Source organism: Mauremys reevesii, linkage group 5, assembly GCF_016161935.1.
Source record: "Mauremys reevesii isolate NIE-2019 linkage group 5, ASM1616193v1, whole genome shotgun sequence".
Classification (NCBI taxonomy): domain Eukaryota; kingdom Metazoa; phylum Chordata; order Testudines; family Geoemydidae; genus Mauremys; species Mauremys reevesii.
In genome coordinates this window covers 11825466-11841758 of record NC_052627.1, presented here as the reverse complement: position 1 = coordinate 11841758, position 16293 = coordinate 11825466, and the positions used below count along the sequence as shown (strand labels likewise).

At 45.5% G+C, this 16293-nt stretch overlaps 2 protein-coding genes across 2 annotated transcripts in view; both read right to left on the bottom strand.

The window, feature by feature from the left end:
* LOC120406410 (growth-regulated alpha protein-like) overlaps positions 1-16293 on the bottom strand; it is a 145371-nt gene that overhangs the window by 90526 nt on the left and 38552 nt on the right. The gene's annotated exons all lie outside the window — the stretch shown is intronic.
* Positions 11158-14393, bottom strand: LOC120406412 (interleukin-8-like). The gene is made up of 4 exons (XM_039541261.1): positions 14225-14393; positions 13184-13319; positions 12333-12416; positions 11158-11805 (listed from the first exon to the last, which is right to left on the bottom strand). The coding sequence occupies exons 1-4, from the start codon at positions 14286-14288 to the stop codon at positions 11775-11777; spliced, it is 315 nt and encodes a 104-aa protein (XP_039397195.1). The 5' UTR covers positions 14289-14393; the 3' UTR covers positions 11158-11774.

Genomic DNA, 16293 nt, shown 5'->3' with positions numbered 1-16293 from the left:
ATGAATGGCTCGCCCCAGTGGCTAGTGAGGAGTGGAACTGGTAGAAGTGAGATGATCGGCCATTGTTTCTCAGTGGATGGAAGGAAGAGAGACAAAGAATAAACAGAAATGTAGCAGGGGTGTCACCCCACTCCGGCCCTGAAAAGGGCTGCAGCTGGAAAAGGTAGGCTGAGGGGGAAAGCAGCTGGCCCTATAAGAGGGCTGAGGGCCAGAGATGGGACAGACACACTCGCTAGCTTCTCTGAGAGAGAAGGACCTGCCTGCCTGGAAAGCTGAGAAGGGTGGAGCAGGGCTGGGGAAGGGCCAGGGAGCTCCAGCCTAGATAAGCCCAAAGCTGCATGTTGAGGTGAGGGCCCACGAAAGGGTACTAGGGCTGCAGAGGGGCGGCCCAGGACTAGGCAGGGGCAGCTGAGTGGTTTACAGACTGCAGCCTTCCCCAGTGAGCGGGGACTAGACAGTGACTGGCAGTAGCCACTGAAGCAAGGTGGGGATACAGGGTTGGGGGCTCCCCTGGGAAGGGAGACCCAAATTGTGGGTTACTGCTGGGGGCAGAACCCTGAAGTAGAGGGGCACCGGGGTCCGGGAGGGACATGGGGCCCAGCAGCAGGCAAGACACCGGCCTGCAGAGGGCGCTCAGGGCTGGAAAGAGCTAATTCCCAAGACAGCCAGCAGGAGGTGCCAGCTGGTGAGTCATTGCCCTGCCACAAGGAAGAAAAAAAATAAGGAAAGAGAAACTGGTAATGACAGAAGAAATAAGCATTTAAAAATAACGAAATGATAGAGGATAAAAGACATAGTTGCCATATGGAGCTTTTCAGTAATCCCTCTCTTTTCTTGGAATCACTTTAGTGAATGAGATGCAGCTTTCCTGGGGAGGTTACTGCTGTATTACTGAAGCCTTCGCCTAAATATTTCTAACATTATTAAGGATATACTTGTGATTCTTTGGAGGGTAACCGTAGAGTCAGTTTAGGCCTCACACATGATCCCTCTGTGCATTTTGGATGGAGCTCTGACAGGGCTGCAATGAGGCCAGTACGACTATCCTGCAGGGAGAGATGTTCTGGCTCAATCCTAATTCTTGAGGCTTGGGCTGGCTAGAAAGTGAGACTTGTTGCCATCGTCTCTCGATGAATTCAAAAGGAAAGAGAAATGTCGGTACAAGGAAAGGCATGAGGAACAGATAGGAAAGAGAGCTAGAAAGAGCAACAGACAAGAAAAAAAGACTATCGTTTATTTTTAAATAAATATTCTTCCCTGCATTTGTGAAACCCCTATTAGCCTTCCTATTTTCAACTCAACATTGTTTGAATCCCTTCACATTGCCAGAGGAAAATCACGCTTACTGTCTGAGTCACTAGAATTGTGTTTACAAGGGACTACCATTCTATTTCAATCTGGTTTCCGTCTTCAAAATAAAACCGCAGAAAGTAAATATTGTGGGTTGCTTATCCTTGTCAGCAGAGCATGAAACTAGGCCAATGCAATTCTCAGTACAACATTCAGAGTTTTAAAAAAACAAACAGTGGCTGTATTTTGACTACCCATGGCCTTGGATAAATCAATTAAAGCTAGTTGTGTCATTTATCCACAGGCCGGAGCAGCTCCTGGAGGGTGGCGATTGTCCACAATCTCAGTGTTCCAGGCAGTGCAAAGGGATGGAGCAACACACAGGGTGGAGCAGCCTCCTCCACTCTCTGCAGGCTGTTATGGGGAAGGGACAGTTATGGTCCCACTTCTAGGCAAAGCCCATGGTAGGGAAGGAGAGGTGGGGGAGGAAAGTTCTTTGTACCTTCTCTCAAACTCTAGGGCAAGGGAGACGCTGGCCTTCAAAAACAGATAGAGTCAAAAAAAGGCCAAGCAAACTGGGAAACTCTGCAGAGGACATCACCGGGTTGGTTGGTTAATTTTTAATTCACTTACTTTTTATGGGTGTCATGTAAGAAGTGAGTCTTTCAGAGGGACTTGACGAAGGATAGGATGGTGGCTGGTGAAACGGGATGGGGAAGGCTTTCCAGATGTAAGGCGGTCACATGACTAATTTGCAACAGCTCTATTACAAAGGGGAGAAGCTCTAGAAGACCCAGAAGAGACCAGTAATAAGTATATCCCTGAGGAAAAGCCACACTATTAAGAGGCACCACTGCGTTGCACCTGCTTTCAGTTCTCTCCCTTCCCATATCGGACCAGGCCAAGGAGCCTACTCTCCGGAGAAAGCTCCACCAGGTCAGTTATTAAGGAGGCTTTGGCAAAATCGTCTGGGTCATCAAAAACCCACACCAATCTCAGGAAGGACAAACATTAAATATATACAAGCCTAGAATGTTCACGGGTGATGAGACTGGGTGCGTAGCAGGGGAACAGAGTGCTTAGCTTTGGACACACTGGATTTATCAAAGGTTTCATGCTTTGTGGGTGGAGCAGTCTCTGAAAATACCAGTTGTAAGTTACTCACCCTGGCTGGGGCTCTCCAGACAGGCTTTTCCCTGGATGCAACAGGAACTGTAAGGCGCTGAAGCCCCTGGAGGAGGCTGCTTGGATGATGGGGGTGCTAGGATTTCAGCACTGTTGGAAACGCTCAGCGAGGCAGGGAAAACTATCCAAAGAGAAGAAGAAAATGACTGAGATGCACATCCCAGCACATCCTCACCTACCTGAATCATCTCATCATCATATGCAAATCACTCATCACTATATGCTAATGAGGTCTGTGCACTCAAGAAAGTTCTTGGGGGGAAAAGGTGAGAGACTTTTAGGAAGGCGCTTGGCGTCCCAAAATACATACACGGCATGGATGATGCATCAGGCGCAGGATGTTAATGATGACGCTGCACATGGCAATGGAGCTGACCACCACAAGAAGAACTAAAGATGGTCAGTCTCAGTAAGTGTGAATTCAGTCTTGACCCAGCCAGAAGGCATACATGTTTTACACTGACATTTGTAGTAAAACTGCTGCTTTCTATTACCCGTTTGCCCAGCATGGCTGTGTGGTGCTTAGGGAAATGTTGAGCCAAGACACCATATGTCCTGCTTCATGTACTGGTGGTGCAGCCCTGGCAGAGGAGAGGGCCTGGTAGTTGACTACCACAGGAATCATCTTGTGACTCCTCAGGTAGTTGTGCATTAGGCATAATTATCCCAAAGGGTCCTTGCAGTGTGTATGCGGGCCAATGGGCACTTAACCATGCCCTAGCCCTGCCCTCAGACAGAGTGCACAGTACTCAGGGGCTTGACAAGGACTTATGTGCTGTGGAAAATGCCTTGAGCACCTAAAGGAGGTGAGTGTGGGGATAGGGTGACCAGACCACAAATGTGAAAATTCAGGACGGGGGTGGGGGGCAATAGGAACCTATATAATAAAAAGACCCTGTGACAGGATCCGCTTACCCCGCACTAGCCCAGACAGGGTTAAGCCCCAGGTACTGACAGCGGAAGTCCCGCCTCCCTGGCAAGACTGGGCATGCTCCAAGTGCTCTAGTAGTATAAAGGGAGAGAGACCCGCTCATTCTGGCCTGGAGGTTGCAGGGGAAGGACCTGCCTGGGAAGCGCCTGTGGAGGGTTAGCCACAGCCTCTGACTATGCCTGGCACTGAAGCTGTTCGCGGCCTGCCTGCACCCCGGCGACTGGAGAAGACCCTGGAGATGACTGGATCTGCTGAACACAGAGGATCCAATGTCTCATGGGAAACCCCAACACAGACTCTGGTAGGAAGTGACCCAGAGAGGGTGGCAGAGTGGTACCTGTCACCTGGGGAAACTCAGCATGTTTCGGTAGGATCCCCCACTGAGTCAGTGGCAAGCTGCTATGCCACTGTTAGGGCCGTGGGTCGGGGCTCAGTGGAGTCGGGTGGGCCTAGCCCCCCTACTGGAGCTATCAAACCCCAACGCCATAGACTCTGGCCACTAGGCCATGCTACCTGGTGCCAAAGGGTTGTTTTGTAGACTCTGGCCATTAGGCCATGCCACCCTACACCAGAGGGGGCGCTATAGACTCTGGCTGCTAGGCCACGTGGCCCTGCGCCGAAGGGCTGCTTTGCGAACTGTGACGGATAGCCCACGCTGACCTGACCCTAGGGCCGTGGACCCTCACAGACCCCAAAATCGGGACTCTCCCTATAAAATTGGGACATCTGGTCACCCTAAGTGGGGATGCTGTAGGACCACCAATTGGCACAATACAAGCTTCTGCAACTATCAGCCAGAGCTTTAAGCACAAAACTGGCTGCTTGGCACGAACGTTCACTGACCACGTGCCTCTACTGTGACTTCCTCCTCTGTGCCAATAAGTTTAAGTTCAACGCTCAAACGAGACTGTTGGCTTGCATGCGGTGATTGTGCTCTTGTCAGGATTTCTAACATAACAGAGAGCTGATTGGAAATGGTTATTTGTATGGCTGGTTACAGTTGGGTGTTTCTCTGGACTCCGTGGGTCTTGGCTTTCATTCAGCAAATAAAAATTATCAGGCTTAAGTTATTCAACCTGGAACTTGGGCAGAGTCCAACTATAAATTATAATAGAGCGCCAGGCCATTTCCTGTACATGCAAATTAGTTTTTTGTGGAGGGCATCATGATCAAATTTCACTTGTTTCCAAAGCCAGTTACAATAGGCTTGTAAGTGGAGGAAATTCCTTGCGCTGGAGGAAGCACATAATATACTAGGTAAACAACCCTACCCAAGACAAGGCTCATTCTTCTTTAGTTGCAAATCATGGCTAAGAAGATGGTTTGTTTGTAAAGAAATGAAGCTGTTTCCAAGGACTCCATGACACCTGCCACCCTGACTAGCAACTGCTGAAGCCCTCATAAGCTCAGCACCACTTCCCAAACTGGAGCAATTTTAAAGATTTAGGGTCAAATCCTGTCTCCAATCCTTTGTGGTCCTAGAGGTCCCTGGCTCCAGTAGAACTGGTGAGGAAGGGAAGAAGGCTGTGATCCTGGTCAAAGGTTCTGAGCCCAGAGCTTCCTGAACTCCAGCATGCAAGAGGGTTGGGGCTGGCCAAGTGGAGGACCAGGGATGAAGCTTGGGAGATCCACATAGCTGCAGATACACTAGCAATCCTGGGACTGGTGGAGGAGCTGTGGCAGCCAGGCCAGTCTTCAGGCTAAGGTGACTGCAAAGCAGTTCTGTTGCTACTCTGAGGCCAGAAGAAGGATTCTTCCCTCCCCCTGCATTCCTTGTAGCTTCTTCCCTGTACTTTCTGCCTATTCTGCCAGGGAAGCAGTAACCTCCTCCAGGGAAGACCTCATTTATCATCCTCAAAGACTCTCCTAAAAGGAGGCCTTTGAAGAGAGAGCATCCAGCAGGTGTTAGTCGTGAGCGGGATGGGATTTCATTGTGGGTTATGATGCAAACAAAGTGTTTGTGAGCAAAAGAATTCTTTAAAATGGGCAAATGTCTTTTGGTGTATTCAATGGCCCTTAATCCACATTACAACCTCATGCATTCAAAAGTGGAGTCGGGCCCCAAAATTTCATGAGATTGGCTCTAAAACGCATGAGATTTAAAAATAATAAATTCAGGGGGTTATTAGTTACCTTCAAGTCTTTCAGCGTTTAGGGGTCACATTTTCAAGTTTTTTTTTCCTCTGCAATCATGAGGGCATTTTTTAAATGAAAGTTGAAAGTCTCATGTAATCACATGATTCCAGGAGCTGAGGCTTTAAGGAAAACTCCAAAATACTAGGAGACTTGCAATAAAATCATGACAGTTGGTAACATTTCATTTCTCATGAAATTAGGGGCAATAGGACAACAGGTTTTGGATCAGGAACTTAATTAAATATATTACAATTTAAAGATACTAACTGGTGGCTTTATGCCACCTCCATCTGGCTAAGCTGGGGTACACTGAAGTAGCTTAAATGGCAAGCACAGCTCTGCCAGAGCAGAGAAGATGGCCTCCTGTTTCCTGACATAAAGGAAGGCAGAAACAGAAGAAAAATCACAGACCTATACTAGCACTAGTGGAATTCCTTACTACAGACGTAGCTGGAGCCAATAGAAAGAGTTTTTCTGGTGGTATAATAACAGCACCTTCCTAATGACATTAGCGATGCTGACAAAACCACTCTTCTAGCCGCATAGTTGCATCTACACTGAGGGTTTTGCTGGCATAGTTATATCAGCTTAGGGGGGTTGTTGGTTCCCCCGCACACACACATCTGACCAACATAGTTATGCTAGCAAAACTTTGTTGTGTACAGGCTACAGTCCAAACAATAAATCAAAGGCCTTCTACTGCCAGTAAAGGGGGCCACAGGGAAATGGATTGCCATCAGGGGAGAAGAAGGACAGTCTCGAGAACAAGAAGACTGCTCGAACGGGGGACATTATTTACCAGAGGTTTTGGGGCAGGGGTGCATGCAACACCAAGAGGGCGAAGAACGGTGAGTGAAGAAACGTGAGCTATTTTTCCACAGACTAATTGTGCAACCTAGGGCGAGTTATTTCACTTTCGTATGATTCCGTTTTGCCACGTGTAAAATGGAGCTAGTTATGCTCACCCATTGCAGAAAGGGCTTTGCGACGAATGGAACTAAACGTTTGAGGCTTTATAACTTATCGCTGTTTTGGTTTCTATAAGGCTAAATTAGAGCACAAATTGAACAACAGAACAGTCGTTTCCTGCTTCAATATTTATTTATGCAACCAGCCTCTCAATCTGTGTTATGAATTAGACTTGGAGACATGCCAGAGTCAACACTGAAATAGTTTTTTATACTCCCTGCTTTGAGTTTCTGGTGTTGGATTTTCCCACGCTGAGGATTTCACTGTGTCTCTTCCTTTATGAAGGTGGATGTTGTTGTTTTTTTGGGAAAAGACAAAAAGAATCCATTGTTTCGTAACCTCAGACCCGGCATAACAAGGGAACACATTCTTCTCTCAAAGAGGATTCCTTATCCATGAGGTACAGCTCATAATAAAGGGCAGAAAACTTCCCAGAGCTCCCATCATCCAAAGGCTATGTTTGCTTTATAAATCCCCTTCATAAGGTGCTGCTGTGGCCTACCATTGTGATGGGTTGGAGCCATAGCCTCCTGCCTGCCCCGTCTCACCCACTTTGAGGTGCCAAACATCTTCAGGGAGCCGGGGAAGCAGCAGTCCCTGTAAAGCTCCTTATGGACCCATGTAAATGCCGGGTGGAATCTGGCCTGCGGACCTTTAATTCCCAAAGTAATTCCTTTTCTGAGTGTCCAAGTGAATTTTTGGATGGGGGTGCTCCAGGTTGCTCTGTAGTGTCCTCATTGTCTGTTGGATCTCCTCATGCATAGTAAGGTATGTTCAGGGCTTGGTCAAAAGCAAAATCCTATGACTCTTGTTTTGTAAACTTTGTCTAAAAGTTACTGGTATGGTGGACGGTTATCAGATGAACAGACTTGTTCCTGGCCACTCTGGGGACAAGTTCTGAGGAGTGTGAGGCGTAATGGAGAGACTGAGACAGTAGTGGGCAAGTGGAAAGCATCTGCCCCTGGCTGACATAAAGGGGCATGGCCTGCGGCAAGGTCTTCTACAGGGCCACATCGCCCCTGGGTTCCCTCCATTTTTGAGTGTGCACAGGCCTGCAAGCTATGGCCTACACTGCCTTAGAAAAGGTTTGCCAGTATAGCTGAACTGGCAATGCTACACTGCCAAATGATTCTAGTGTAGATGCACCTTATACTGGCAAAAGAGGGCTATGGTCAGTATAGCTTATACTGTTCCCTGAACAAAATCAGCTATGCTGACATGAGGACTTTTTTGCCAGGACAACTGAATCTACACTAGGGCTTTTGCCAGTTTAGAAATGTTGTAAAAAATTCATTCCCCTAAGGGACTTTAGTTTCTAGTGTAGACCTGGCCTTAATCTGGCATTGGGAATAAATGTAAAACAAGCTCAACTCTATGACCTATTCCCAGGAGCACAAGTAATCCCACCTGTAGGATAACTGAGGTAAGCAGGTACAACCAAACACTTCTAACTGACAGGGATCTGTACATTGAACAGCTGCCTTTTAGATTATACCTTTTTCTGGTTTATTTTATGCCAGTATGTGTCAGCTGTTAGTCAGGACGCATTTAGAATAGCGGGACTAAGAGCAAGCGCATCACAGTGAATCTGATTCCTACACCAGTTTGTGGCCTTCATCTTCTCCTGTGCTGGGGCAGCCGTGTGCCACTCCAGCGGTGTGCACCTGCCCTGAAAGCCTGGCTCCCAGCAAGATCATTCCATCGCTGGGGAATTGCTAAGCGGCCCATGTAAAGCCTCCTAGCAGTTCTAGGGAGGGTTTCTGCCACTGCCTGTGAATTTTAGGCTGCTCGTGCTTGCGGCGGGACACCAGCTCAGTTCAGAGCTGCTTCCAGATTGGGAGTGGGGGGTGTGATGACATAAAAGTGAGTGAAGCCGACTTTCCCACTCTCCCTACACAGCAGCACTCAGGGCCAGCTTTTTAAAGGCAACTAAGCGTTAGGTGCCTAATAGAATTTTCAAAAGCACCCAGATGCCTACATCCCCGGGGAGAGGCGCAGCACATAGGTCTTTAGAGGCCTAAAGATGAAGACAGATGCCTAGTTCGATTTTCAACAGCATCTCATCAGGCTAAATGCCTAACTCTCCTTGAAACCAACAGAATTAGGCACCTAACCTGCTTAGGTGTATGTGAAAATCCCATTAGAAGCCTCAATACCCCTGTAAATCTCACTTTGAATGCACCTGGCTCAGTGGAGGTACACTCCTGATTGATATCAGTATAGCTGAGATCTGAATCAGTTTCCTCTTCTTGAGCTACTGGGTTCTTTAAACAGCAAACAACAAATAACTGGAGAGAACATAACACTTTAAAAGCACGATCCACAGATATACGGATGCAGATATCAACGGATCTAAAATGAATATACATAGATTTGCAGGGCTCTACAGATCAGGAGCAGCTTCTCCAGGGGGAGTGGAAGAAGTTGGAGCAGGGACATGTTGGGTTTGTGCACCATTAATGCAGCACGGCTGTACAATTCCCCTTGTGTGTTGTTATGTAGGGGTAGGCTGGGGAGGTGGAGGCTAGAGTTTGATGGAACAGCATCTGTGGGAGGGAAGGTGGCAGAAGCAGAGGATCTGGCATTACCTGGATCTTCCAGTTTTCCCTTCACAGCAGCAGCAGGATACTAAGGCCACGGAGCTATTCCAGCCATGGTTGTAACAATCACATCTGGATTTTTTACTTTTCCAAAGTTCAGAGGTGGTCGAGTCTCTGGTTTTGATTTGTCTCGCTTTGTAAGTAGGGCCAGCCACTAAATTTGGATCTCTACCTAAGTTTGGATACAACGTGTTAGTGCGGACTGGCTTATTTTTGCAGTTATTGTTGCAAAGCTTGGTTCTCTCACCAGTATGATGCTTAACTAAAACTCTTTTAGAGCATCTGTTGCAACTGCCTTGGAATTGCTGTGACTAAATATTATTTGTTCACTCCTTTGTATCTCTGAATTTTATTGCTACTTAATACTGCTTTTGGGGAAAGTACAAAAATGATCATAGACCCTTTGAATACACTGAGTTCGATCAGTTGAGGAGGCACAGAGTCAGAAACAGTATTGTAGTTTAGGGTAAATGGAGTTTACCCACTTCTCTTTTGGAGAATATTAAGTTAGCCCCTTTTTTTACCACTACAGCACTGCTCAGAAATAATTCTAGTCATGTTCCCTCAAAAACCAATATTAGAAACCATCTGTTATTAATTCACGATAGTCCTTTTGTTCCTATGAATCCAGCAACGCTGGGCAAGTTGCTTGGATATTCAGACTGCAGTTTTCTAAAGTCCAAAGCTAAAATATTTCTGACTACTAACAATATGCCTGTCTGAAAACAAACGCTTCACTGAGCCACATCAGAACCCTGATGCCAGAAATGGATCCTCTATTTACTGACTGATGGAGCTCATCTGCACTCAACAGATTTGCCCAAGAATTCAGTAGGAGAAATGATGCTATACAGCAGTGGTTCTCAACCAGGGGTATGGAGAGGTCTTCCGGGGGGTACTTCAATTCATCTAGATATTTGCACAGTTTTACAACAGGCTACATAAAAAGCACTAGTGACATCAGTCCAAACTAAAATTTCATACAGACACTCACTTGTTTATTCTGCTCTGGATGTGATACTGAAATGTAAGCACCATATTTATATTCCAATTGATTTATTTTATAATTGTGTAGTAAAAAGATAAAATAAGTAATGTGTCAATAAGGGTGTGGCTGTGACCCTTGGATATTTATGTCTGATTTTGTAAGCAAGTAGTTTTTAAGTGAGGTGAAACTTGGGGAATGCAGGATGAATCAGACTCCTGGAAGAGGTGCAGTAGTTGTGAAAGGTTGAGAGCCATTGCTATAAGGAGCAGCCACCCCGCCCCCCCAGTCCCAACATTAATTCATCCCTTTCAGAACTGTGGAGACCAAACCCCATGGAGCACCCAGAGAAGAAGGTTCGGAGTGTGCATGGCATTGAGCCACCAGAACAGGTCCAGTGTGTTCTGCACCCTTTGCTCACTGAGCTTGCATTTGGCCATGGTTTTGAGATATGCCAACTTAACCCTAACTGGGTTACTTCCACCTGCTGCAAATCTGCAGTTGAGCTCAACCTGAGTCTGGAAACTGGGCAGTGATACACAAGAACGGTCATACTGCATCTGACCAAAGGTCCATCTAACCCTGTACCCTGTCTTCTAACAGTGACCAAGGCCAGGTGCCCCAGAGGGAATGAACAGGTAACCATCAAGTGATCCATCCTGTCGCCCATTCCCAGCTTCTGGCAAACAGAGGCTAGAGCCACAATCCCTGCCCATCCTGGCTAATAGCCATTGAGGGACCCATCCTCCAGGAATTTAGTTAGTTCTTTTTTTAAACCTTGATATTTTTATACCATGACCTTTTCTGATGACAAAGATCAAGCCAAGTGCCAACAACTATGAAACAGAACACATCTATTTTTTAAGCATATAGTTTAATGTAAAAATGATTGAATTCCAAAGTGCACAGGAATAAAAAAATTGCAACATGAGCCTCAACATTTTTTCCATTCATTGAATAAAATAAATAAAATAATTAACATAACAAAATCCTAACACACACAACAGCAGGAATGTGAAATATTCTATCTTCATAAGGAATTAACATATTAGAATCCAGATGAATCAAAAATCACTTAAATAAATAGTTTGTTTTTTTCTACTCAAATATTACCTTTTTAAATAGAGAGCGAGAGAGAAAAACATTCATGTGCTATAGCACAATACATAATGCTCCCCAAATAACAGCACTTTGGCTGCTTCATTTCGGAAAGCCACAGAACCCCAGGCAGTAGCCAGCCTCAGGCTGTTGATGCAACATACCCGTTGCAGGGGAGGGGTAACTGTTGCCAGTTTGCTGCTCTAACAGGGAAAGAGCCAGGCTTACAATAAATACAGCTGTGCTGCAAGTGCATTGCACTCATACAGCCCTGTTCAGCTTCAGTGGTTTCCAAAGGGTCATTTCCCTCAGCAAATCACTTTTCCCCATCCAGTGCTTTCAACTGCAGAAAGTGGCATATCCCATGCACAACTGAGCCATTTTTTTTAAACTCTCCTAAAATGAAGCACCTCAATAAATAAATACATAAATAGAAAATAGGTACTGCTAGCTGGAGTCTGCCTGAAAACATGTTAACAGAAGGAGGTGGGCTGCTTGCAGATGGACTGGCATTTTCACAGAGGTGTTTCCTTCAAGGGGAAACTGGAGAACATCTGAGATTTTTCTTCTTTGGTTTCTCTTAGCGTTTTGCCTCAGCATTGGCTTGATCTCTGTAAAGAGGGGGAGAAAAGGAACAGCTTAGAAACCTGCTCATGGAACAATTCTCACTAGTTAGAACCTGAGAACTCTTGGGGCTCTGAGCCTGCTCTCAACCATATCAGTGAAACTTCACTAACTTGGACATAGTTACTCTTGGTTCACACCAAAGGAAAATCAAGTGGTGGGGACGACACCCTGGTTTTTCAGAAGCACCGAGCACCTGTGAGTCCAATTGTCTCCAGAAGGAGTTGCAGCTGCCCAGTATATGTGGCCATTATCAGTGACCTCCCCAAGCTCACACAGGAAGTCTGGGGCAGAGCAGGGAACAAGAAGAACCTAGTTCCATAATCTAACCACTGAGCCACCTTCAAGATAGGATATGGTGATTATTTATTTACTGGATTGAGAGAGACAAGTTTGGGGAAGATTACTATGCCCTGAGAAGAGGTCACTCTTACGCAGTTTGTGCTAAGGAACCACCTAGCTATTCTTTGAAAATAATTTTTTCATGAAATCCTTCTGAGAATGAATGACTCACTTGTCCAAAATTGCTTTAATGATTCTCTTCACCCATTGAGCAGTGGGATCCAAGCACACTTCTCTGCCGTCCTTGAGAGTAGCGCTGCAAAGAAGGAAAACAAAGGTCAGGCATCTATCGACTTGGGGGACTCTGTGGACTCTCATCAGGGTATCTTTCAACCTCTTAAACTACAGGCACGGCTGGTGTCAATTGATATAATTACATTGACTTCATTAGATAGCTACACCATTTTACACTAGCTGAGGATCTGGCCCTACATTTGTTTGCTTAAAAATGTTCCAGGTGTGCAAAAAAAAAAAATCTCCCTCCCCCTATATATATGCATTCAAGTTTTTTGTTTTTTTTAAATATTGCCTGGTATCTCTCTCTCTCTCTCTCTCTCTGGACGTGTATATATATAAAATGTCTTTGCCTGCATTGGTATTGCTTTTTACATAAAGGGCTGAATCCTGCATTCCTCTGTCAGGGAAACCACTTATGTACTCAGTGGAGAATTTTCAGTGGGAGTTTTGCCTGCAGAAGGACTGGAGGAATTGGGTTGAAAGGTTGTATTGGGTATTAATAATTTTTCCTGTCCTTCTAATGCAGGTTCTAGCACTCTATAGATAATGCCCATTATTCCCCATGGGCATTTGTATTTCCACCCCAGAGATCCTGGACACTATGAAAAGCAAAGTGCAATACCTAAAATTACATCTTTAGAAAGACTAAAAATCACGTTTAGGGGTCTCCCTGGGTGGTGTGGGCCTGCTAGTGCTTCCCACCCCTTTGAAAACTCCTGGACCAGCACAAGGCAAAGCAGTCTCCTCCTAGTTTAGCAGCAGGTAGCATCTTGCAAAACTACTTACATGATTTCAGTGTTCTGGCAGTGAGGTCCGCTTGGGGTCAGCTTCACATCCCGAATGTTCCTGGGAGGGATGAACTTGGAATGCAGGTCGATGCACTGGCATCGGAGCTCATTCCCCATCCTTGCCAGACTCATCCCTGGAAAATAACAAGAGTTGTGTCGGGTTAGCTGAGTATCTCGCCATCTATACATGTGAAGCAGAGGGCTTGGTTTTGCTTGTTGCTTGATCAGACATGCTTGCTCTCTGTTGTTTTTCCACAAGGGTCTTGGCTAAAAGGTTACCTTGGTCCTCACCTCTAAAAGCTAATTATGAAAAGGTATGGAGAGCAGTTGATGCTGCTGCAAAATAATGTTTGGATTTGTTTTTAAAGACAATTCTAAGTCACCAGTTTTTCTTTTTTAAACCTGCTCTTGCTTGGCCAGATTCTGATCTAGTTACAATGATGATGAGCCTAGATTTAAAATCATGTAACTGAGGCTAAGAACTGGCCCCTTGCTTTTCTTCAGTTTTGAGGACTATCTGTGATCTTGTTCTGTGCTCCTATTGCTTATTCCCCACTCCAAGTTAAAGCCTCCTGTGTTTGAGACAAGCAAGAGGCACAGATGAACATTGCAATCAGACGAACCCGCCTTTAGCCTGTCTTTAGAACCAGGGGAAAAGCAGATGTTGAGAATGAGGCAGAAGCATAACTTTCTATAGCAGAGAGACTGTTTCTCAAAATTTTCCACCAGGTGTCAGTCACTGCTCTGAAGAGCTGCTGATTTACAGCTCTCTCAAATAGGGTGACTAGACAGCAAATGTGAAAAATCGGGACGGGGGTGGAGGGTAATAGCAGCTTATATAAGAAAAAGACCCAAAAATCGGGACTGTCCCTATAAAATCAGGACATCTGGTCACCCTACTCTCAAATGAAGATTGTTTGAAAAACTTTTAACAAGACCTCAAGTTTTTTAAAATAAGCCTAAAATGAAAATGTCTCTCCAGGCACAATATGCGCATAACTAAGCAAAGTCCTGTGAGCCTGAGGAAGGATTTTCTTACCTTCTGACACCGCTGCGTAGGTTAGGAAAAGAGCCAAGACAGCAGCAACCAACTTGCCGTTCATGATGAGAGGTGAGACGAGCTTCCCTCTTGGACTCTCCTGGCTCTGCTTGCTAGGAAGGAGCAGGGAGCTCTCTTGTTGTCTCGGAGATTTCTGATGTCTGAGCTGTGGAACCAACCCTCTTATATACCGTCCTGGGGCGTGCGAGGCAGCACTGTGTTTAGCTTGTGTCAGGAAATTCCAAAACTGTGCAAGATGCTATTGCAAAATGAGTCACATGGCTGTGGGTAAAACCCCTTCCTAGATGGCCCTGAAATTAGTTCGTTATCCTTCCAATCACGCTCCTTGTGAATGGATTAAATATAAAAGATGTACAACATCGCCGTGTAGTTAGATCAGTGTAACTGGTGGGTTTCTATAACTCATTATTATTTTTTTATTATTAATATGACTATCCCTTTATATTCTTTTGTCTTATCATGTGGCAGGTTAAGAAGACATTCAACTCTTGAGTTTCCCTGAGCATTTCTTTGATTGGATATTCTGGGAGGGTTAGTAGAGTTAGCTCCTACTTTTCTCCGTACATTGATTTTGAACACCTGAAATCCTGGCCCCATTGAAATCAAGGTCAAAACTCCAAATCGACTGCAATGGGGCCAGGAGTTTTGACCCTCTGTTTGTAGGATATAGTCTTAGTCTTATTCTCTGGCATTTTTTTTTCCTCCACACCCTAACCAGGAGTTTTCCTCTAACACAATAGTCCTCTGTAGTGTCCTCAATCTCTGTTGGATCTCCTCATGCATAGTAAGGTATGTTCATGGCTTGGTCAAAAGCAAAATCCTATGACTCTTTTTTTGTAAATGTTGTCTAAAAGTTACTAGTATGGTGGACGGTTATCAGATGGACAGACTTGTTCCCGGTCACCCTGGGGCCAAGTTCTGAGGAGTGTGAGTTGTAATGGAGAGACTGAGACAGTAGTGGGCAAGTGGAAAGCATCTGCCCCTGGCTGACTCCGCATGGCCTGAGGCAAGGTTCTCTACAGGGCCACACCACCCCTGGGTTCCCTCCATTTCTATCATCTCACTGCTAGTACTCTGACAGGAGTATGCTCAGGCCTACAAGCTTAGACCTAGGCTGCCCTTGAAAAGATTTGCCAGTATAGCTGAACTGGCAATGCTACACTGCCAAACGAGTCTAGTGTAGATGCACCTTATACCGGCAAAAAAGGGCTGTTGTCAGTGTAGCTTATACTGGTTCCCTGAACAAAATTAGCTATGCTGACATGAGGACTTGTTTGCCAGGACAACTGAACCTACACTTTTCAGAGTGGGAGCCGTGTTCATCTGTATCAGCAAAAACAACGAGGAGTCTTTGTGGCACCTTAGAGACTAACAAATGTATTTGGGCATAAGCTTTCGTGGGCTAGACCCCACTTCATCAGATGCATGGAGTGGAAAATACAGGAGCAGGTATAAATACATGAAAAGATGTGAGTTGCTTTACCAAGTGTGAGCTCAGTCTAATGAGACAATTCAATTGACAGCAGAATTCCAAGGGAGGAAAAATAACGTTGGAAGTGGTAATGTGTGGCCCATTTCAGACAGTTGGCAATAAGGTGTGAGTAACAATAGGGGGAAATTAGTATTGGGGAAATTAGGTTTAGTTTTTGTAATGACCCAACCATGCCCAGTCTTTATTCAGGCCTAATCTGATGGTGTCCAGTTTGCAAATTAATTCCAGTTCCGCAGTTTCATGTTGGAGTCTGTTTCTGAAGGTTTTTTGTTGAAGAATTGCCACTTTTAGGTCTGTTAGTGAGTGACCAGGGAGACTGAAGTGTTCTCTTACTGGTTTGGAACGTTGTGATTCCTGATGTCAGATCTGTGTCCATTTAGTCTTTTGTGTAGAGACTGTCTGGTTTGGCCAATGTATATGGCAGAGGGGCATTGCTGGCACATGATGGCATATATCACATTGGTAGATGGGCAGGTGAACGAACCCTGGTGGCGTGGCTCATGTGGTTAGGTCCTATGATGGTGTCCCTTGAATAGATATGTGGACAGAGTTGGCA

Bases quoted from the DNA above. Each gene is read 5' to 3' on its own strand.
- LOC120406412 (XM_039541261.1), bottom strand. From the start codon at position 14,288: ATGAACGGCAAGTTGGTTGCTGCTGTCTTGGCTCTTTTCCTAACCTAC. The intron at 13,320-14,224 runs GTAAGAAAATCC...GTTATTTTCCAG, and splicing joins CTACGCAGCGGTGTCAGAAG to GGATGAGTCTGGCAAGGATG. The intron at 12,417-13,183 runs GTAAGTAGTTTT...CCTTCTTTGCAG, and splicing joins TGCCAGAACACTGAAATCAT to CGCTACTCTCAAGGACGGCA.